This window comes from Panthera onca, chromosome E2 (assembly GCF_046562875.1).
Source record: "Panthera onca isolate mPanOnc1 chromosome E2, mPanOnc1 haplotype 2, whole genome shotgun sequence".
NCBI lineage: Eukaryota > Metazoa > Chordata > Mammalia > Carnivora > Felidae > Panthera > Panthera onca.
Window position 1 is genome coordinate 9,681,240 of NC_138353.1, and position 22,544 is coordinate 9,703,783.

Consider the following 22,544-nt stretch of genomic DNA (forward strand, 5'->3'; position numbering starts at 1 on the left):
TGGAGAAGTCCCTGCCGGGCTCAGGGACGAGGTGCGTGGATGCCATCGCTCATCCCCCGGGAGCCGTTGCCACTGCCATTTTGTCGCTTTGTCGTGCCGTTGCACTGTCTCCGCCTCGCCCCCCCCGACCCCCACTGTAAGAGCCAGGCATGGGATCAACTGGAGCTGGCCTCACCTGGTTCCAGATTCCCCTGAGTCGGGGCCTCTCCTTGAGGGTTCCAGGCTCGAATGGCATCAGGCTCGGTTAGGATCTGGGCCCTGCCCGCCTCCCTTTTCTGGGGGCTCGGGGTCACGGGTCACACTCCCCTCTGGCTCCGGGGTCCGTATTCTCGTCCCATCTCCCGCCCTCCCGAAGACGGAGCTGTGCAGCAGGTGGCCTCGCGTGAGCCCCTGTGATTGTGAGCTCTCCTCTTCCCCAGGGACAAGAGAAGGACGGGGAAGACAGAGACAGCAAGGAGAGCAGCCAACACAGGAAGCGGAAGAAGCGCCCCCAGCCCAAGGCCTTGTTCGCGCCTCCTCCGCCCTCGTCGCCGTCGCCCGCAGAGCCGGGCCTGGGAGGATGGCACCAGAGCTGCCTGCGGTCTCCCGTGTTCCTGGTGGACCGCCTCCTGAAGGGGCTATTCCAGTGCTCTCCGTATACGCCGCCCCCGATGCTCAGCCCCATCCGGGAGGGCTCTGGGCTCTATTTCAACACCCTCTGCTCCACCTCTGCTCACGCCGGGCCCGACAGACTCATCAGCAGCATGCTTGGTGAGTGAGGCTGGGCGCCGTGATCTCTGCTCAGCGCGCGGCGGGCCTGCTGCGGGCCAGACCCTCTTCTCTTGTCGCATTTCGCCCAGAGATTCTCTCCGGCCTGTGGCCGTGTCTGGTCTGCGAGTCCCGTTGCTGTCCGGAAGCGTCCCGGGACCATCTGGGACCAGCAGCCTTCTAGGTGCTGAGAAGTTTACAGCCAGAAAGAAAATAGAGAGTCCGTTTAGCCTGACCACCATTCTGCCTGCCCTTTGAGTGGTTTTTGACAGTCTTACTAAGATCTAATTCACGTACTATATGAATCACCCATTGAGAGTATACGGTATTTTTTAGTTTATTCACAGGGTTGTGTGCCCATCACACGATCTAATTTTAGAGCGTTTTTGAACACCCCCAGAAGCACCGTATCCGTGCAGTCACCCCCCGCCCCCGATAGCCCCCACCTCCCTGGCCCTGAGCAACCGCCAACCTACTTTTTCTCTCCACGGATCTGCCCGGTCCGGATATTTTGTGTAATTGGAATCATACAGTAGGTGACATTCTGTGTCTAGTTCATTCACTTGGCATCCGTGTGCACCCACGTTATCATACGTATCAGTGCTTCATCCCTTTTTGTGGCCAAATAATCCCATTGTCTGGACACACTCCATTTTATTTATCCATTCGTCAGTTGACGGGCACTTGGGTTGTTTCTGTCCTTTGGCCTCTGTGAATAACGTTGCTCATGAGCATTCATGTACAGGTTATTGTGGGACGTGTGTTTTCATCTCTCTTGGGTGTATGCCTAGGAGTGCAGTTGTGGGTCATAGAGTTAGCTCTACGTGTGACCATTTAAGGAGCTACTGGACTGTTTTCCAAAATGACAGAACCATTTTAAATTTCCGCCAGCATTGTATGAAGGTTCCGGTTTCTCCACATCCTTGTCAACACTTGCAACCTTTTTTTTCTTACGTAACCATCCTGGTGTGTGTGTAAAGTGGTTTTGATCTGCATTTCCCTGATGGCCAATGAGACAGAGCATCTTTCCATGTGCTTACTGTCCATTTGTAATCTTTTCAGATCCTTTGCCCAGTTTTTGAATTGCGTTGTTCTCTTTTTATTACTGACTCGTAAAAGTTTCTTCTGTATTCTGGAATTAACCCCTTTATCAGATCTACAGTTTGCAAATTCTCTCCTATTGTGTGCCGTCTTTTTATTTGTGGTCTTGTTTGCAGTACTAAAGTTTTAAATTTTTTTTTTAACGTTTATTTATTTTTGAGACAGAGAGAGACAGAGCATGAACGGGGGAGGGTCAGAGAGAGAGGGAGACACAGAATCGGAAGCAGGCTCCAGGCTCTGGGCCATCATCAGCCCAGACCCCGACGCGGGGCTCGAACTCACGGACCGTGAGATCATGACCTGAGCTGAAGTCGGACGCTCAACCGACTGAGCCACCCAGGCGCCCCGCAGTACTAAAGTTTTAAATTTTGATGAAGTCCAATTTGTTCTTTGTCCCTTGTGCTTTTGATGTTGTGGCTAAGGTTTTGCCTAACCAAAGGTCACAAAGATTTACTTCTGTGTTTTCTTGTGAGTTTTATTATTTAAGTCTTAAATTTGTTTGTGACCCATTTTAAGTTCACTTTTATATATTGTATAAGGTGGAAGTCCAGATTCATTCTTTTGCATTTGGATATCAGTTGTTCTAACACCATTTGTGGAAAAGACTATTCTTTTCCTGTTGAATTAGCATGGCACCCTTTGGAAAACCAATTGACCATAAACGTTTTGAGATTTTTCTTCTTTTTTAATACAGACATTTATAGCTATAAACTTCTTTCAGAGCACTGTTTTAGGTACATTTCATAAGTTTTAGTATGTTTTATTCTGATTTTCATGTATCTCAAAAGTGTTTTCTAGTTTTTTTTTATTAATTTTTTTTGATAACACTGATTAAGGCGTGCATTGGTTAATTTCCACATATTTGTGAGTTTTCCAAATTGCCTGTGTTAAACTGATTTTGAATTTAATTCTGTTGTGATCAGACAACATATTTTGTATTAGTTCAGTGCTTTTAAGTTTCTTGAAGCGTTTTTATGGGCTAGAATGTGTTCTCCCCTGGAGAATGTTCCATGTGTACTTAAGAAGAGTATATTCTCTTGATGGTGGGTGGAATGCATTGTAGATGTCTGCAATGTCTAGTTACTCTAAGTATTCTACTTCCTGTTATCTTGTGCCCAGTTGTCCTGTCCATTATTGAAAGCATTGAAATCTCCAAGTATTATTTTTTAATTGTCTATTTTATCCTTCAATTCTGTCAATTGTTGCTTTCTGTATTTATGGACTCTGTTTTTAGGTGCATTTATGTTTATATAATTGCCATATTTTCCTGATGGCTTGAACTTTTATTATGATATCATTTACCATCATTGTGATAATGTTATCATTATCTCTAGTAATATTTTTTGTTTTAAAGTCTAATTTGCCTGACATTAGTGTAGCCATTCCATCTCTTTTATGGTTGTTGTTTGCTTGGTATATTCCTTCCTGTTCTTTTACTTTCAGCCTGTTTGTGTCTTTGAAAATAAAGTGTGTCTCCTACAGACAGCATTGGTTGGATGATGTATTTTTTTTTTTTTTTTTATTAATTTTATTTTTTTTGGGACAGAGAGAGACAGAGCATGAATGGGGGAGGGGCAGAGAGAGAGGGAAACACAGAATCGGAAACAGGCTCCAGGCTCCGAGCCATCAGCCCAGAGCCTGACGCGGGGCTCGAACTCACGGACTGCGAGATCGTGACCTGGCTGAAGTCGGACGCTTAACCGACTGCGCCACCCAGGCGCCCCAGATGATGTATTTTTTTTAATCCAGTCTGACAAACTAGCTTTTGTTTGGTTTGTTTAAGCATTCTCATTTAATGTTATATTGATACGGTTGGATTTGCATATGCCATTTTACTTTTTATTTTCTATTTGTCTCATGTCATTTTCTCCTTCTGTTCCTTATCTGCTTTCTTTTGTACTAAATGAATATTTTCTTGTATAACCTGTCAATTCCTTTAATTAATTTTTCACTTTTTCTTAGTCATTTTTTAGGAGTTGCTCTAGGATTTAAAACATACATCTTAATTTGTCAGAATGTGTTTAGTTGTGTAATAATTTATTAATATATTAATAAAATATGGAAACATTGCTATCTAGTTCTGTTCCTTTTAACCCTTTTGCTATTATTGTTTTGTGTATACATATACACGTATACATACATATATATATATATATATATATATATATATATATATATATTTCGTATGTATGTATTATATCTATCTATCTATATATTAGAAACCTGGAAATAGGGGCGCCTGGGTGGCTCAGTCGGTTAAGTGTCCGACTTGGTTTCATCTCAGGTCATGATCTCATGGTTCATGAATTCAAGCCCCACATTGGGTTCTGCACTGGTGGCATGGAGCCTGCTGGGGATATTCTCTCTCTCTCTCTCTCTCTCTCTCTCTCTCTCTTTCTCTTTCTCTGTCCCTCCCTCACTCATGCTCTCTCAAAATAAACATTAGGAAAAAAGAAAGCCAGAAATATATTTTCATCATTATCACTTTATATAATTTTGTTACGTGAAAAAAGATAATGGAAACAGGCATTATTTATAGAGTTTGTTATATCAACCTTCTTATTTACCATTACAAATAACTTCATTTATTCCTGTGGATTCAGGTTACCATCTGGGTATTATTTCTTTTTTCCAATGCAACTCCTTTGTCCTATTATTGTCACATATAGTGCATTTTTCTATACTATAGGCCCACAACACATATTGTTTTATGTCCTTGGTTTTTAAGTCAGTTAAGAGAAGAAATATGTGATTATACTTTTATAATTACCCATATTATTACCTTTATCAGCACCCTTTGTTTTTTTGTTGTGATTGACATTACTATCTGGTGTCATTTGCTTTCAGTCTAAAGAACTTTCTTTGGTGTTTATTATCGTTATGGAGATATAATTTACATACGGTTTATCCCTTTAAAGCATGTAATGCAGTGAGGTTTTTTTATTTAATTTTATTTTTTTTTAATTTACATCCAAATTAGTTAGCATATAGGGCAACAATGATTTCAGGAGTAGATTCCTTAGTGCCCCTTCCCCATTTAGCCCATCCCCCCTCCCACACCCCCACCAGTAACCCTCTGTTTGTTCTCCATGTTTATGAGTCTCTTCTGTTTGGTCCCCCTCCCTGTTTTTAGATTATTTTTGCTTCCCTTCCCTTATGTTCATCTGTTTTGCATCTTAAAGTCCTCGTATGAGTGAGGTCATATGATATTTGTCTTTCTCTGACTGACTAATCTCACATAGCATAATACCCTCCACTTCCATCCACATAGTTGCAAATGGCAAGATTTCATTCTTTCTGATTGCCAAGTAATACTCCACTGTATATATAGACCACATCTTCTTTATCCGTTCATCCATCGACGGACGTTTGGGCTCTTTCCACACTTTGGCTATTGTGGATAGTGCTGCTATAAACATGGGGCTGCGTGTGTCCCTTCGAAACAGCACCCCTGTATCCCATGGATAAATGCCTAGTAGTGCAATTTCTGGGTCGTAAGGTAGATCTATTTTTAATTTTTTGAGGAACCTCCGTACCGTTTTCCAGAGTGGCTGCACCAATTTGCCTTCCCAGCGGTGGTTTTAGTTCTGTTCACAGAACTGCATCCATTACTACCATCAACTTTCAGGTATTGTCATCACCCACGAAAGAAGCCCCACACTCATTAGCAGCCACTCCTGTCCCTGCCCCCCAACCCCAGGTATACCCCCCCCCCCAGGTAACTGCTAGTATAATCTGGACATTACACATGTGGAATCCTATAATATGTGGTCTTTCGTGACCACCTCCTTTCCCTTAGCATGATGTTTTCAGGCTTCCCCTCGGTTGCAGTTTATGTCAGTATCCTGCTCCTTTTTATGACTGATATTCCACCTTTACTGTTTCTCGTAAGACACGTCTCGCGACAAATCTTCGCAATTTTTATTTATCTGAGAATCACTTTTTTTCACCTTTGTTTTTGAAAAGGAGCTTGCTGGATGTGATTCTTGGTTGATAGTTTTTTACTTCCAGCAGGTTGGATATGTTACCCCACTGCCTCCTGACTGCCATTGTTTCTGACGAGAAGTCTGCCGTTAATCTGACTGGGGTGTTCTTGCACGGAATAAGTTGGTTTCCTCTTTGTACTTTCAAGATCTTTATCTTTGGCTTTCAACATTTTGCCAAAGATGTGTCTGGATGTACATCTCTTTGTGTTTATTCTTTTTTTTTTTTTTTTAAATTTTTTTTTCAACGTTTTTTATTTATTTTTGGGACAGAGAGAGACAGAGCATGAAGGGGGGAGGGGCAGAGAGAGAGGGAGACACAGAATCGGAAACAGGCTCCAGGCTCCGAGCCATCAGCCCAGAGCCTGACGCAGGGCTCGAACTCACGGACCGCGAGATCGTGACCTGGCTGAAGTCGGACGCTTAACCGACTGCGCCACCCAGGCGCCCCTCTTTGTGTTTATTCTATTTAGAGTTTGTAGTTTCTTGGATTTCTAGATCTTTTTCCTTTCCTTTCCTTTCCTTTCCTTTCCTTTCCTTTCCTTTCCTTTCCTTTCCTTTCCTTTCTTTTCCTTTCCTTACTACCAAATGTGGGAAGTTTTCAGCTGTTGCATCAAAGCCATGATTCGTGTTTTTCTGCCCCTCCTCCTCTTTTTCTGGTACTCTCATTACGAGTATTTTGCTGCGTTTAATGATGTCCCACATTTCTCTGAGGCTCACTCTTATTTTCGTCCATTCTTTTTTTTCTCTCTGTTCTTCAGATTACATAATTTCCATTGATCTTGGAGTTTGCTGATCATTTCTTCTGCCAGCGCAAATCTACCGTTGACCTCATTTTGGTTATTGTATTTTTTTATTTTTTAAATATTTTTTTGAGAGAGTGTGAGTGGGGGAGGGGCAGAGAGAGGGGACAGAGGATCTAAAGTGGGCTCTGTGCTGACAGGCTAACAGCAGCGAGCCGGATGTGGGGCTCGAATTCATGAACTGCGAGATCATGACCTGAGCACAAGTCGGACCCTCGACCGACTGAGCCACCCAGGTGCCCCTATTGTACTTTTTTAACCCCAGGATTTCCATTTGGTCCTTTTTTATATATTCTGTCTCTTAATGGTATCCTGTCCTTGTTAGAAATCTTTATCATACCTTCCTTTAGTTATTTAAGCATGGGAACTGTGGGCAGAGGGAACCTGTCTCCTTGGCTGCACCTGCCTGGAGTAGGGCACTCCGGGCAGAGCTCCTGTTACACAGAGCTGGCGGGGGTGGGTGGGTAAGTGATGGGCGGATGCCACAGACTCTCGCTGTTCTTACCAATATTTAGTTGCTTTCTTGAGTGGGTATTTTGTAAAATGCTGTATGCCTTTAGGACAGCTTCCAGAGACTTTCACTTACTGTTATTTTTTTTTTAATTTTTTTTTTAACGTTTATTTATTTTTGAGACAGAGAGAGACAGAGCATGAACGGGGGAGGGTCACAGAGAGAGGGAGACACAGAATCCGAAACAGGCTCCAGGCTCTGAGCTGTCGGCACAGAGCCGGATGCGGGGCTCCAACTTACGGACCGCGAGATCGTGACCTGAGCCGAAGTCGGACGCTTAACCGACCAAGCCACCCAGGCGCCCCTCACTTAGTGTTCTTTAAAATAATTTTTATCAGTGAATTTGTTGTTCTGCTGAGTCCCTTACTCTGCTTTTTGGAAGTCCAATGCCCCTTCGTGCGATCTTTTTTAAAATTGTGTTTGATTGTGGGGGCACCTGGGTGGCTCAGTCAGCTAAGCGTCTGACTCTTGATCTCAACTCCGGGCTTGAACTTGGGGTCATGAGTTTGGGTCCCACGTTGGACTCCACGCTGGATGTGAAGCCTACTTTAAAAAAAAAACTGTGTTTTATTGTGATAAAAACAGTTAACAGGAGAGTAGCGTAAGAGACCTGGAGCTTATTCATCTGGCTTCACTGAGACCTAATGCTCACTGAGTTCTCAGTACCCACTTCCCCAGCATCCCCAGCCCCTGACAACTACCATGCCGCTCCGATTATGTGCAAGTGACGATCTTAGGTACTTCTAGAAGCGAAGTCATGCAGTATTTCCTTCTCTGTGACTTGTTTCACTTGGCATAATGTCCGCAAGGCTCATCCGTGTTGTTGCATCTGAAAAGTTCCTTAAAAACAAACCAAAACCGGGGCGCCTGGGTGGCTCAGTCGGTTAAGCGTCCGACTTCAGCTCAGGTCACGATCTCGCGGTCCGTGAGTTCGAGCCCCGCATCGGGCTCTGGGCTGATGGCTCAGAGCCTGGAGCCTGCTTCCGATTCTGTGTCTCCCTCTCTCTCTGCCCCTCCCCCGTTCATGCTGTGTCTCTCTCTGTCTCAAAAATAAATAAACGTTAAAAAAAAATTAAAAAACAAAAACAAAAACAGGTTGAACGGTATTCCGTTGTATGTAAATACCACATTTTCCTTAACCGCTCCTCTGTCGGTGGACATTACTCCACTCCGTGAGTAGTGTTGAGTAAACGTTGGGAGTGTAGATATTCCTTTTGAGATGCTGATCTCAGCTCTTTTGGATAAATACCCAGAAGTGGGATTGCCGGATCATGTGGTAGTTCTATTTTTAATTTCGTGAGGAGCCTCCTTATCACGCGATCTTAAAGAGCCTGCGCGCCCCCCCCCCCCCCCAGATCCCTCATGGTCCATCTTCTTGAGGCTTTTTGTTGTGTGTTTTCTAGATCAAGTGGATGGCTCTTTTGGCATCTGCATGGTAAAGGATGACGCCAAGATCAGCATTGAACCGTGAGTTGGAACAGACCTGGCACCGGAGGGTGGGTCCTTCCAAAGTGGGGGTACTTTTACCCTCCTTGTGAGCCAGTGTCTGTTTTTCCCAAGGAAAAGCATCATAGGGGATCGTGTCTAGCTCCAGAGTCTCCCTAAAAGAGAAGGGGTGCGTTTCTGTGGGTGGATGTGGGAAGCTCCCCCCAATATTCCTTCTGTCCAGATGTACCATAGCCGGGTCAGGGGGACAGAATGTCCAGGACCCTGGGGTTCTGGGTGGAATTGGTGATGGTCCAGCGCAAGACCCTTGAGTGTCCGTGGCACATGGCTAGATCAATATGGCCATGGATGTAGACGCATGCCAGGTATCAGCATATACCTCCCCTATCCTAGACCCGAAGAGACACCGGAAGCCAGAGATGTGGCAATAAGACAAGTCAGAGAAAGGAAGGAAGTGTCCCTGGAGAGGTTTCTGGGATGCCCGCACGTGTCTGTCGGGGATGTCGGGACACTCAACACACGCGACAGATGGCAGAGGGCTTCCCCAGGGCAGGGCTGTGGCCCGAGAGCAGGGCGCGCCGCGCGTCTCTGTTGCGTTTCCCGTCTTGCTCACGCGTGTACGCCTCGCGCGTCTGTGTGCGTGGCCTCATTTCAGACACATCAACATAGGAAGCCGGTTTCAGGCTGAGATCCCGGAGCTCCAGGAGAGGTCGCTGGCCGGAGTGGATGAGCACGTAGCTTCTCTGGTCTGGAAGCCGTGGGGAGATGTGATGACCAACCCGGAAACGCAGGACAGAGGTGGCTGAGACTCTGCGGCCGAATTCCCAAGGGCCCTGCCCCCCCCCCACCCCCCCGCCGTCTGAGGATTTCTCACCCCCCAGTTCTCACCTTGGCCAAGAAGCACGCGATCGTGCTTGGTGCACTCTTGCTTCTCCTGAGCTGTCGTCTCCTGCACCCACCTCCCTTCTCACACGATTCGGGCCAGGCCGTTCAGAGCGAGTGCTCGTGCCTCCCTTCCCTCATCCCACTTTCAAGGAGCCCCTCTCTGTGCCATCAGGGAAGTCTCCGCCCTGGCACTTGCTGACTCCGCGTGTCTCTTGTCTCTCACCCTCCGCTGGGACCGCTGGCTGGAAACAGTGACCGAGCTCTGCAACGTGGCCTGCTCCAGCGTGATGCCGGGAGGGGGCACCAATCTGGAGCTCGCCCTGCACTGCCTGCACGAAGCCCAGGGCAGCGTTCAGGTGAGGTGGAGGCAGGGGCAGGGCGAGGGGGAGTCTGGGGGAGCTCCCTGCTCTCCCGGGGCCGGAGGCTGCAGGTGCGCGCATCGTGCTGTCTGCTCCGAGGTGTGCGGCCCGTGGAGAGCGAAGGAAGGCCAAGCGTCCTTCTCCCGTGGCTTTGGGATCGGTGTGGTGCTTGTGAGCCGCAGACACGGGCTCAGTGAACCAGTTGTCTCTCGGGAGCAACAGCAGTGCCGGTGTCCCTTGGAGACGGCTCACGGGCACTGGGGAGCCACAGCCCAGGGCGCCCATCTCGGGTCCTGCACTGATGGGATTTCTGTATTTATTTTGACATTTCTTGTTTTATTTTTTGAGAGACCGAGTGCAAACAGGGGAGGGGCAGACAGAGAGGGAAATGCAGAATCCGAAGCAGGCTCCAGGCTCCAAGCTGTCGGCACAGAGCCCGATGCGGGGCTCGAACCCACAGACCGCGACATCACGACCTGAGCCGAAGTCGGCTGCTCAACCGACTGAGCTAGCCAAGCGCCCCTGATTGGGTTTATTTACCGAGCTCTATCTCCTCGATTAAAAACCCACATGTGAAAACCCCTGATGCAACAGCCATGCCTCTGCCTACTCCAAGGACTCTCCTCACATTCTTGACATTTAGAAAAGAAACCAACTCTGAGTAATGAGAGGAAAAGTGTCATCACTCGAGCTAGGTCCCCAAGAGTCTGGTGCCACAGTCATGGCTTTTTCTCAAGCTCAGAGGCAGCGGCTGGCGCATAGGAGGTGCTCGGCAGAGTCAACACATATTGATAAGAGTTGTCTCAAGCGCTTGGTAATGTCGTGGCACGGGGTCCAGGGCCGGCTCGGGGGCCCCAGTCTCGGTTTCATGCTGCTGCCACCATCTTGAAATTCTTAATGAAAATTAAGATAATTTTTGAACAGGGGGCCGGTGTTTTTATTTTGCACTGGGTTCCCCACATTACATGGCTGGACCCGTTGGGGGTTACTCTGGTGAGCAGGACAAAATCCCTCTATTTGCAGGCTTACGTTTTAGAAGAGCCGAAACAGGAAATATATTTTTAATTTTTTTAAATGTTTTATTTACCTATGAGAGAACGTGAGCAGGGAAGGGGCAGAGAGAGAGGGAGACAGGGGATCCGAAGCAGGCTCCGTGCTGACAGCAGGGAGCCCGACGCGGGGCTTGCACTCACGAACTGAGATTTAGGACCTGAGCGCAAGTTGGACACTCAACCGACTGAGCCACCCAGGCGCCCCCAAAATAGGAAATAAGTTTTTAAAAAATTGTTGGTGGTTAGCGCTATGAAGAACATGAAGGGGAGTAGTGGTCGAGGGCAGTGCGATTCCAAATGCGGGTCCTCGATGAAGGAAGGCGCTCACGCCAGAATAAATCCCCACACCGTTTCCCACATCAGGAAAATCTTGCCACAAGAAATCTGTCAGCCGCACTCACCAGTATGCTTAGCGATGCGGTCCCCGCATCCATAAGTGGTTCACGGGTGGTGGCCAGTCCGGGGAGCACTCACGCTCCGAGCAGTAGGGCCGGAGAAGGTCTGAGGGAGGGCACGAAGTGTTTGCTTTTTTTAATTTTTTACCGTTTGTTTATTTTTGAGAGAGAGACAGACAGAGCATGAGCAAGGGGAGGGGCAGAGAGAGAAGGAGACACAGAATTGGAAGCAGGCTCCAGGCCCCGAGCTGTCGGCACAGAGCCCGACGCGGGGCTCGAACTCCTGAACCGCGAGATGGTGACCGCAGCCGAAGTTGGACGCTTAACCGACTGAGCCACCCAGGTGGCCCCTAAGTGTTTTTCGAATGCATGAAAGAAAAAAATCGCCTGCCACGCTCCTCGTTTCAGGTTGCCCTGGAGACCCTCTTACTCAGAGGACCCCAGAAGCCGCAGACTCACCCACTGGCCGACTACCGCTATACAGGTGACTGGAACAAGGCGGCGGGTGTGGTTTTTGCCTGGCCGGGACCTTGTGAACGGTCAGCTCCCAACAGCAAGTTCTCTTGGGGCCTTCACCTGCCTTTCCAGAAGGGCCTGTCCTCTCGGGGAGTGACTCTGTGGGCCGGTTTTCTGCTGGTTGCACCCCACCCTCCCCCTTTCCCAGGGTCCCCTCCCACACTCTGCTCGGCCACCAGGGAGAGGTGGAGGCAGGCTGGGGCGCAGCGGTGAGCACGCCAGCCCTGGAGTCAGGCAGGCCGGGGCCCTGGCCTCGGCGAGTCTCCCAACCAACGGAAGCCTCAGTTGCTGCATCTGTAAGGAGGAGATCGTAATGGTCCCTACCTGCTAAGGCTTTTGTGAGAGTTGTATGAGATTAAGCAAGGAAGGGGCTTAGCAGAAGGCTCGACGCATAATTGTGCTTGGTAATGGCGGCTGTAAAAAGGAGGGGGGTCTGCCCTTCAGCCACGTCCTTCCCCGTCTTGGCTATTTCTCGAATAGGTTCAGACATCTGGACCCCCATGGAGAAGAGGCTGTTCAAGAAGGCGTTCTGCACGCACAAGAAGGACTTTTACTTGATCCACAAGACGGTAAGGTGAATGTGGGCACGCCGGTGTAGACAAGGCCCCGCCTCGTGTAGCTGAGCCGGGCTAGAGCTGAAGGGCCCCTCGGGGGTGACACTGTGCTTGTATCATAAACAGTTTCTAATTTAAAAAGCCACGCTCGTGGGGCGTCTGGGTGGCTCAGTCGGTTAAGCATCCCAACTTCGGCTCAGGGGATGATCTCATGGTTTGTGACTTTGAGCCCCGTGTTGGTCTCTGTGCTGACAATGTGGAGCCTGCTTCAGATTCTGTCTCCTCCTTTCTCTGCCCCTCCCCTGCTTGCTATCGTTCTTGTTCTCTATCTCTCTCTCAAAAAAAAAAAAAAAAAAAAAACTTAAAAAAAAAAAGCACACAGGGGCGCCTGGGTGGCTCAGTCGGTTAAGCGTGTCTGACTTCAGCCCAGGCCATGACCTCACGGGCCGTGGGTTCGAGTCCAGGGTCGGGCTCTGTGCTGACCGCTCAGAGCCTGGAACCTGCTTCCGATCCTGTGTCTCCTTCTGTCTCTGTCCCTCCCCCGCTCACATTCTGTCTCTTGCTCTCAAAAATAAGCATTAACAAAAATTATACATAAATAAATACCGGTTCAAGACGGTTGATCGTATGGTTTGGGTTTTCCGTACCTTTATTGTCTATGTGCTCTAGCAGTTATTGAGAATGGGATAGTAAGATACTTGCCTATAACTGGATCTGTTTTTCCCTGTAGTTCTCTCAGGTTTTGCTTCATGTATTTTGAAGCTCTGATTTAGCTGCATAAACACCGAGGATTCCTATGTTTCCTTCATTAAATGGACCTTTTTATCACCATGAAATGATTTCCTTTATCCCTGCTACTATTTTTTTGCTCCGAAATCTGTTTTTCTGATACCAGTATAGTCAACCATTCCAGCTTTCTCAGAAGGTGATGGGTGTTTGCGTAGTATATCTTCTTTCAACCTCTTACTTTTAACATATTTGTGTTTTCACATTTACAGTGTGTCCTTATAAGTAGCATGCGTTGGATGTTGCTTTTTTTACATTTGTTTTAACTGAAGTATAATTAACGAAGTGTTACATTAGTTTCGGGTGTACAATATAATGATTCAGCAATTCCGTACTTTGCTCAGCGCTCATCAAGATAAGCGTACTCTTGGGTCGCCTGGGTGGCATATTGGATCTGACATCCGACTCTGGCTCAGGTCACGATCTCGTGGTTCGTGGGTTCGAGCCCCACGTTAGGCTCTGTGCGGACAGCTCAGAGCCTGGAGCCTGTTTCGGATTCTGTGTCTCCTTCTCTCTCTGTGCCTCCCCTGCTCGCTCTCTCTCTCTCTCTCTCAAAAATAAACACTAAAACAAATTTAAAAATTAAAATAAAAAAAGATAAGTATACTCTTAATCCCTTTCACCTGTTTCATCCCTCCCCCTGCCCCCATATTCCCCCCTGGTAATCACCAGTTTGTCCTCTGTAGTTAAGAATCTGTTCCCTTGGGGCGCCTGGTTGGCTCAGTCGGTTAGGCGTCCACCTCCTGGTTTCAGCTCGGGTCATGATCTCACAGTTTGAGTCCGAGCCCCGTCTTGGGCTCTGCACTGACGGTGCGGAGCCTGCTCGGGATTCTCTCTCTCTTTTCTCTCTGCCCCTCCCCCCCTCCCAAAATAAATAAATACACATTTAAAAAAAGAATCTGTTTTTTTACTTGTCTCTTTTGCTCTTTTTTTGTTTGTTTTTCAACTGTTTTTAAATTCCACATGTGAGAGGGGCGCCTGGGTGGCTCAGTCGGTTGAGCGTCCGACTTCGGCTCAGGTCACGATCTCGCAGTCCATGAGTTTGAGCCCCGCGTCGGGCTCTGTGCTGACGGCTCAGGGCCTGGAGCCTGTTTCAGATTGTGTGTCTCCCTCTTTCTCTGACCCTCCCCCGTTCATGCTCTGTCTCTCCCTGTCTCAAAAATAAATAAACGTTAAAAAAAATTAAAAAAAAATAAATTCCACATGTGAGTGACATCACGTGGTATTCGTCTTTCTCCGACTTATTTCCCTTAGCATTATACTCTCTAGCTCCACCCATGTTGCGAATGGCAAGACTTCATTCTTCTTTCTGGTTGAGTAATATTCCATTGTATGCTTTTTTTTTTTTTTTTTTTTTTTTTTTAACATTCGGTATTTTAGTTAGGGTGTTTAGACCATTCACATTGAACGTGATTGTTGAGACGGTTAGCTTCAAGTCCATTATCTCGCTGTTTGTTTCCTGAATGTCTCACCTGATCTGTTTCCCCTTTCTGCTTTTTCTGCCTTCTTTTAGATTATTGGAGTAGTACATTTTAGGATTCTGTTTTATCCCCTTTGTTGGCTTATTGGCTATAACTTGTTATTACATTGGTGGCGGCTTTAGGGTTTGTTTTTTTTTTTAACGTTTATTTATTTTTGGGACAGAGAGAGACAGAGCATGAACGGGGGAGGGGCAGAGAGAGAGGGAGACACAGAATCGGAAGCAGGCTCCAGGCTCCGAGCCGTCAGCCCAGAGCCCGACGCGGGGCTCGAACTCACGGACCGCGAGATCGTGACCTGAGCCGAAGTCGGCCGCTTAACCGACTGAGCCACCCAGGCGCCCCATGGGTTTTTAACTACGCATCTTTAACTCACCACAGTCGAACCTTCAAGTAATTGGATAACACTTTGCGTGCAGAATTAGTGTACCTCTGTCCCTCCTCCTGGCCCTTATAGTATTATCATTATGCATCTTATTTTCTATATGTTATAAACCCCCAAATGCCTTGTTACTATTTTTGTTCGAACAGCCAGTTATTTTTAGAGAGATTTCAATAATACAAAGTCTTATATTTTTACCCACATAGTTCCTCGTTTCACGGCTGTGCATACCTTTGTGTAGATCCATGTTTCCATCAGGTATCATTTTCCAGAAAGAACTAGATCAATGTAAATCCTTTCACATTTCTTGTGGTGTAGGTTTGCTAGTAATGGATTTTTCCAGCTTTTGTGTATCTAAAAAAGTCTTTATTCAGGGGGCACCTGGGTGGCTCAGTGGGTTAATCGTTGGACTTTGGCTCAGGTCATGGTCTCACGGTTCATGAGATCGAGCCCCACATCAGGCTGTGCACTGGTGGTATGGAGCCTGCTTGGGATTCTCTGTCTCCCTCTCCGTCTCTCTTTCTCTGCCCCTTCCCCACTTGTGCTCATTCTCTCTTTCTCTCTCTCTCTCCAGATAAATAAATAAATAAACTTTTTTTAAAAAGTCTCTATTTTGCCTTCATTTCCGAAAGCTATCTTTGCTAAGTGTGGCATTCTAGTTTGAGTTTTTTTTGAAGTCTTGAAGTAATTTAAAGATGTTGCTCTATTTTCTTCTTGCTTTTACCGTTTCCAGCACGAAATCTCCTGGTTTCCTCGTCTTTGCTCCTATGTACAAAACATGTCTTCTGTTTGTTTTGTGGCTGGCTGTTTGTATGAATTTCTCTTTACTCCTGATTTTGAGCGGTTTTATTATGGTGTGTGCTGGCATCGTTTTCTTCTTCTTTTTTTTTTTCCCCTTGTGGTTGGGGTTTGTTGAGCTTCTTAGATCTGTGGGTTTGGAGTTTTTATTAAATTGGGGGATATTCAGCCTTCCTTCTTCAAATATGTCTCGTGTCCCTCCCTTTTCCTTCAAGGACCCCACTGACGTGTGTGTGTGTGTGTGTGTGTGTGTGTGTGTGTGTGTGTGGCTTCCTGCACTTGCCCCACAGCCCACTGACGCTCTTTTTCATCTATCTGACTGTTTTCCCTCTGTGTGGTTCATTTTGGATGGTTTCTGTCTCTGCGTCTTCATGTTCACTCATCTTTCCTCCTGCGGCCCCGAATCTGTCATTAATCCCATGCGGTGTAGTGTTCATCTTAGATTTTTTTCTGTCCTTAAAACTTCTCTTTGGGTCTCTTTTTTAATTTTTATTATTATTATTTTTGAATGCTTATTTATTTTTTTTTTTTTTAATTTTTTTTTTTTCAACGTTTTTTATTTATTTTTGGGACAGAGAGAGACAGAGCATGAACGGGGGAGGGGCAGAGAGAGAGGGAGACACAGAATCGGAAACAGGCTCCAGGCTCCGAGCCATCAGCCCAGAGCCTGACGCGGGGCTCGAACTCACGGACCGCGAGATCGTGACCTGGCTGAAGTCGGACGCTTAACCGACTGCGCCACCCAGGCGCCCCTAATGCTTATTTATTTTTGAGAGAGAGAGAATGCGAGCGGGGGGCAGGGTGGGGGCAGAGAGAGGACAGAATCCGAAGCAGGGTCCAGGCTCAGGGCTGCCAGCAGAGAGCCCGATGGGGGGCTTCAACTCACGGACCACAAGATCATGACTTGAGCCGAAGTCGGACGCTTAACCGACTGAGCCACCCAGGCGCCCCACTTTGGTGCCAATTCTAACATCTGTGTGTGTTCTGGGTTGATTTTGACAGATTGACTTTTCTCCACATTTTATATTTTCCTGGCTCTTTGCTTGCCTGGTAATTTTTCATTAGATTCCAGGCATTGTGAATTTCGGCTTATCGGGTGCTGGATATTTTTGCATTCTTATAAATATCCTTGAACTTTGTTCTGGCACAGTTACTTGAAAACGACTTTTTCCCTTTTTTTGAAGTTTTATTTGTTTTGAGACAGAAAGAGAGCGAGCGAGCATATGTGTGCGAGTTGGGGAGGGGCAGAGAGAGGGAGAATGAGGATCTCAAGCAGGCCCCCGTCCCCCGGGCTGTTGGAGCCCGACACGGGGCTCAATCCCATGACCCTGGGATGATGACCTGAGCCAAATCAAGAGTTTAACCAACCGAGCCACCCAGGCGCCCCACAGCTCATTCCTTTGGAGTATTGCCTTTAGGTTTTTAAGCCTGGAACCAGAACAGCTTTCATCTAAGGCTAATTAATTATTCCTCATTTCTGAGGCAAAACCCCCCTCCTTACTCTACCAGTGCCCTGTGAATTAGGAGGTTTTCCACCCCAGCTGGTGGGGACACACACCATTCCTGTCCCCATGAGAGCCACGGGCACCTTTCCCTCTGATCGTTTTGGATGCGCCTTTACCGAGCTTCGTGTGGTCTCTTCACACGCACTTCGCTGAATCCTCGAGGGCAACGCCGTCCGGATCTCTGGCGTTTTCCTCCGTGCCGCCGTCTCCTCTGCTGTACTTTGTCCTGTGGACTCTTGCCACCTTGGTCCCAGGCACTCGGCTCCCTTCCAACTCAGGGAGTCTGCCGGGCTCTGCCTGGGTCGCCCCCCTCCCCCAGCTGTGGCCTGGAAACTCCCCCAAGGTGGTAGTTTATTTTCTTCCTCTCAGCAAGACTTCTTTGATTGGCGCCTGATGTCTTACCGACCGTCCTTTCATATATTCTACCTGTTGTCTTTTCACTGTTCTGGATGGGAGAGAGCTCTAGCCCCTGTTGCTCTGTCTTGTTTGGAGGCAGAAGCTCAATGTGTTTTGTTTTTGTTTTTGTTTTTTAACTTAGTGATAGTTCCTAGACGGGCAGAGAGGTACTATTTTGACTCTTAGTTTGTGAAGACACACAAAGCTGAGAAAAATTCACACGGAGGAGGAGATATCTGCTGAAGTGAGCTCCAGATATTAAATGGCCAATTTGATTTACCTGAGCCATTTTCTTTCCAGAGCCGTTAAACTTTTCCCTTGTGTTTTGTTTTTACAGAAGGTACCGTTCACGGCATCACTTCTCAGTGGAGGGAGGAGCAAAGTGGGGTCTGATTGCCCAGGATCAAACCGTGCCCTCAGAACCTCTTCCTCCTCTCGTGGGCCACTCTTCCCTGTCCCTCGGGGGCCCTGCGACGGGTCACAAAGGCCGGGAGGCACCCCCTGAGGGCCTTCTGCTCGCATTAGTCCCGGTGGGGAAGCAGGCGGCTACCGGGCGAGATGCCACAGTGAGCATGCTCGTGGCACGCCTTCTAGGGCGCCTTCCCGCAGGGAAGCATCCCCGGGATGGATTTGCTACTCAGGGCGCAGAGCTTAGCCGGTGTTGGCTAATGGGGGCTTCACTCCGAACCCCCCCCTCAGCCGCAAGGGCTTTGTGATTCTCCGCCCCTTGCAGCGAAGGGGGCCCCAGGCTGAAGCAGAGGCATTTCAGGAGGGCTTTCAGACAGTGACTGGCCCCGGGGGGAGGGGACTTGGGGCTTTGCGGCGACACGGGACGCCCCTCGCTCGCTTGTGAGGTGTCTCCCGTAGCCGGCTTCTGTTTTCTTTCACTAGATTCAGACAAAGACTGTAGCCCAGTGTGTTGAGTACTATTACATCTGGAAAAAAATGATCAAGTTTGACTGTGGCCGAGCCCCAGGCCTGGAGAAGAGGGTCAAGAGAGAGCCAGAGGAGGCAGACAGGACAGAAGCAAAGGTAGAAGGTCTGGGGGAAGGTGGGGGCTGGAGGTCAGCCCTGATCCGGAGGCCCCGGCCCATCCAGCTTAAGGAACAGGGAAGGGCGCCCAGAGGGAAGGGTTTCCCTGCGGAGGAAAGCGCCTCCCTTAGAAGGGTGGAGGGCCGGCACCCTTACAGCGGCCGTGTCTCTGTTCTCGCAGGTCACTTGCAGCCCTCGGGAGAGACCCAGCCACCGCCCCACTCCCGAGTTCAAGATAAAGACCAAGAGTTACAGGAGGGAGTCCATTCTCAACTCTAGCCCAAACGCCGGCCCCAAGCGGACCCCCGAGCCGCCGGGGAGTGCAGAGGGCCGGGGCGTTTTCCCCTGCAGGGAGTGTGAGAGGTACCAGCCCTTCCCTTCCCCCGGATGTGCCCTGTGCCCGTGCCCGCACCCCCTGCCCTCGGGTGACCCCCCTGCCGCCTGCTCTGACCCACGCCCTCTGGTGGCTCCTCAGGGTGTTCGACAAAATCAAGAGTCGAAACGCCCACATGAAGCGACACCGGCTTCAGGACCACGTGGAGCCCGTCGTCCGGGTGAAGTGGCCTGTGAAGCCTTTCCAGCTGAAGGAGGACGAGGAGGAGGAGATGGGGGCCGACATCGGGCCCCTGCAGTGGTGACACCTGGGTGGAGAGCTGGGGCGAGGCGGCGAGGCAGCCCCGCAGCCCTTCCCCTCGGCCTCTCCGGGGTGTCTGGGGCCCCCCTCTGCCTCCTCCCCACCCTCACCGTCCCGCAGTGGCCAGCCCAGCTTGGAAACACGGTGGGCGTTTGGCCATAAATAGGCAGGAGAAGCACCCAGTCGCCCCAGACCGCGGCGACGTCCCTGTCGGCCGGTGCCAGAGGCTCCACGCTCTTTAGGTTGGTAGTGTCTCCCCTTCTCTCGGTTCTACTCTGTCCCGGAGCAGGGAGACGTGGGGAGGGAACGAGGCAGACCTGGGTAGCTCTTAAATCTTAGCCTCAGTTTTGGGGTTTGGTTACATTTGTTAGATAAGGCCGAGATGTAGAGAATCAGTGGGAAGATACCTTCAGATCTCCGGCCTGTTGGGGCCCCTCCCCAGGGGAGTCTCTCTGCTTTCCAGATTCAGTCCCTAGTCTGGCAAGGACTTGTACATGGTTAGGTTTTTTTTGTACGTGTCGACTCGTAAGTCTTATTAAATTGGGTTCTTGAGCGGCTGTCTTCTGGCTTCCCTGGCCTGCTGATCCAACAGAGTTTCGAGCCCCGGCTTCTCACTGGAGCCACGGAGATGCGTAAGCGGAGTTCCTGCCCAGGAGGAGCTGGGGGCCCCATACACGCGTTCAGCCAGCACCTATTAGGCACCTAATGAGCCAGACAGCGCCCGGTCCGTGCAACGGGGCCACCGTGATGCAAGGAACAAGGTCCCTCTCCCTGTGGAGCTTGCGTTCTAGGAGTGGGAAGGCAGCGGTGATAAACAAATGAAAAGGCGATTGCAGACCCTGGCCGTGGCTATGCTCGCGGCCACAGGAGCAGGAAGGTCACCATAGGGTTCAGCAGTCGGGGCATACAGTGGTGGGGTGGCTCAGCCGGGAGATCCAGGACCGCCAGCGGCAGCCAGCCTCGGCGTGGCAGGCCTTCGGAGGGGGTGGGGAGGAGAGCACGGCCCTCCCTTGTGTCCCTTTTTTTAAAAATTTTTTTCTTTAATGTTTATTGATTTTGAGAGAGCGTGTGCACACTCGCGCAAGTGGGGGCGGCGCAGAGGGAGAGGGAGACACAGAATCCGAAGCAGCTCCAGGCTCTGAGCTGTCAGCACAGAGCCCGACGCGGGGCTCGAACTCACGAACCGCGAGATCGTGACCCGAGCCGAAGTCAGACGTTTAACTGAGCCCCCCCAAGCACCCCCCCCCCTTGTGTCCCATTTGAAGCGCCAGGAAAGCTCATAGCAGCCCCCAGACAGAATGCCCCTCCTGTGTCACTGGCAGAGGTGTAGCCCAAGCTCTTCCTCAGCTGAGCCCTGGCGGTTGGAAGGAAAATGTCCCCAGTTTTCCTGGACCCTCAGGGTTTGTCACCAGGACCAGGGGATCCCTTGAGCTTGTTGCCACCGGATCAGAACGGGGATTCTGTCTGCCAGGAAGGGAAGAGGAAGCAGAGATGGCTACCGGGCAGGTAGACCTTGTGTCCACAGAGTGACATGAAGAAAATGAAGCAGGGGGCTGGGTCCTAGGGAGCGACCACGGTGTTGTGGCAGGCGGGTGGCCAGGGAAGGCCGCTGGGGCCAAGATCTGGATTCCAGGCGGCGGGCGGCACGGAGGAGCGCACCCTGCCGCGGGAGTTGGTGGCGAGTGTTCCAAAGGCCCTCCGGCGACTCTACGGAGCTGGCAGGAGGCCGGGTGGCGAGTCTGAGCAGCAGACGTGGTGGTGAGGGAAGGTGGTGGTCGGGGCTGCAGCGGGACGGCAAGCGTCTCGGGGCGGGGGGGGGGGGGGGGAGACTCCGGCTTGGTGATGGGCTCCCGTCACAGGGAGAGGCGGCGAGGGAAAGGACCGGTCAAGGCTGCCATGGTGGCTCCGGGGCGTGGCACCTGCTTCGATGCCATGAAGTCAGATGGGGACGAGAGGGACACGTCAGAGGTGTGTTCGTGCCTGTTACACCGTGTGCTGTGTTCTGAGGGGCTGCGGAGAGCTGTGTAGAGGGTGGTGTCAGGACCCTTCGCAGAGGGGCCAGCTTGGGCCAAGTAAGTCTTAAAGATGGGCCGGGAGGGGCGCCCGGGTGGCTCAGTCGGTTGCGCGGCCGACTTCGGCTCAGGTCACGATCTCGCGGTCCGTGAGTTCGAGCCCCGCGTCGGGCTCTGTGCTGACCGCTCAGAGCCTGGAGCCTGTTTCAGAGTCTGTGTCTCCCTCTCTCTGACCCTCCCCCGTTCATGCTCTGTCTCTCTCTGTCTCGAAAATAAATAAACATTAAAGATGGGCCGGGAGGGGGAGCCAAGGAGCAAGATGAGTGTGAAGCCCTTTCGGCATTGTGACGAAGGGAAGGGGCTCAGGCATCCTACCAGCCGGAATTTACATACTGACTTTTTTTTTTTTTTTTTAAGTTTATTTAGTTGGAGAGAACGGGAGAGAACAGGAGAGGGGCAGAGAGAGGGAGAGAGAGAGAATCCCAAGCAAGGTTCTGCAATGTCAGTGCAGAGACCTACACCGGGGGGGGGGGGGGGGGGGGGGGGTGTGCACAGAACTCATGAACCGTGAGATCGAGACCTGAGCCCAAATCAAGAGTCTGACGCTTAACCGGTTGAGCCACCCGGGTGCCCCCCTGACTCCTTTCTTTGTGACCTTCGGAAAGTCAATTTCCCTGTTTCAGCCTTGGTTTTCTTATTCTGTGAAATGGGATGCAAAGCGCCTCCTCCCGCCACGTATCTGTTAAGTGAGAAAATGGAAATGAAGCATCTGGCAGGGTGCACCGTGGGAACGGAGCAGCTGCTATTTAACGTGTCCTCCCGCCATCGCTATCATGGTTTGGGTCCCACCCTAAATGCCAAGCTAACCTTCTGGAAGTGAAAAACGCTGGCCTAACAGTGGCGTGGTGCATTAGCTATCTATTGCTGCATAACAGATCACCCTGAAATTCAACAGCTTGAAACAAACAGAAGCGTTTATGATAGGGCTGCTTGGCCAGACACGGAACCGAAACGGCTTGTGGTAATCCAGACTCACCTCCACCTGCCATGTGGTCAGAATACAGCAGCAACCACAACTGGGTGGCCCAAGAGAGCCTCCGGACGTAAGAAGAGAGCAAATGTTTCTTGTGAATTGCCACCCTCCCCCCCGCTAAACCCCAGCCCTACCT

The 22,544-nt window shown here is 49.8% G+C and overlaps 1 protein-coding gene across 4 annotated transcripts in view; it reads left to right on the forward strand.

Annotated features, from left to right (window-relative positions):
* ZNF541 (zinc finger protein 541) overlaps positions 1-19,915 on the forward strand; it is a 44,693-nt gene extending 24,778 nt beyond the window's left edge. For all 4 annotated transcript variants that reach the window (XM_078439625.2, XM_078439624.2, XM_078439626.2 and 1 more), the window contains exons 9-17: positions 420-750; positions 8,549-8,612; positions 9,247-9,389; positions 9,729-9,832; positions 11,691-11,766; positions 12,279-12,367; positions 18,589-18,729; positions 18,911-19,092; positions 19,205-19,915. In XM_078439625.2, coding sequence (XP_078295751.2) covers positions 420-750; positions 8,549-8,612; positions 9,247-9,389; positions 9,729-9,832; positions 11,691-11,766; positions 12,279-12,367; positions 18,589-18,729; positions 18,911-19,092; positions 19,205-19,367 — 1,293 coding nt within the window. In that variant the 3' untranslated portion in view covers positions 19,368-19,915. The remainder of the gene's footprint in view (positions 1-419; positions 751-8,548; positions 8,613-9,246; positions 9,390-9,728; positions 9,833-11,690; positions 11,767-12,278; positions 12,368-18,588; positions 18,730-18,910; positions 19,093-19,204) is intronic.
* Positions 19,916-22,544: the final 2,629 nt, after the last annotated feature.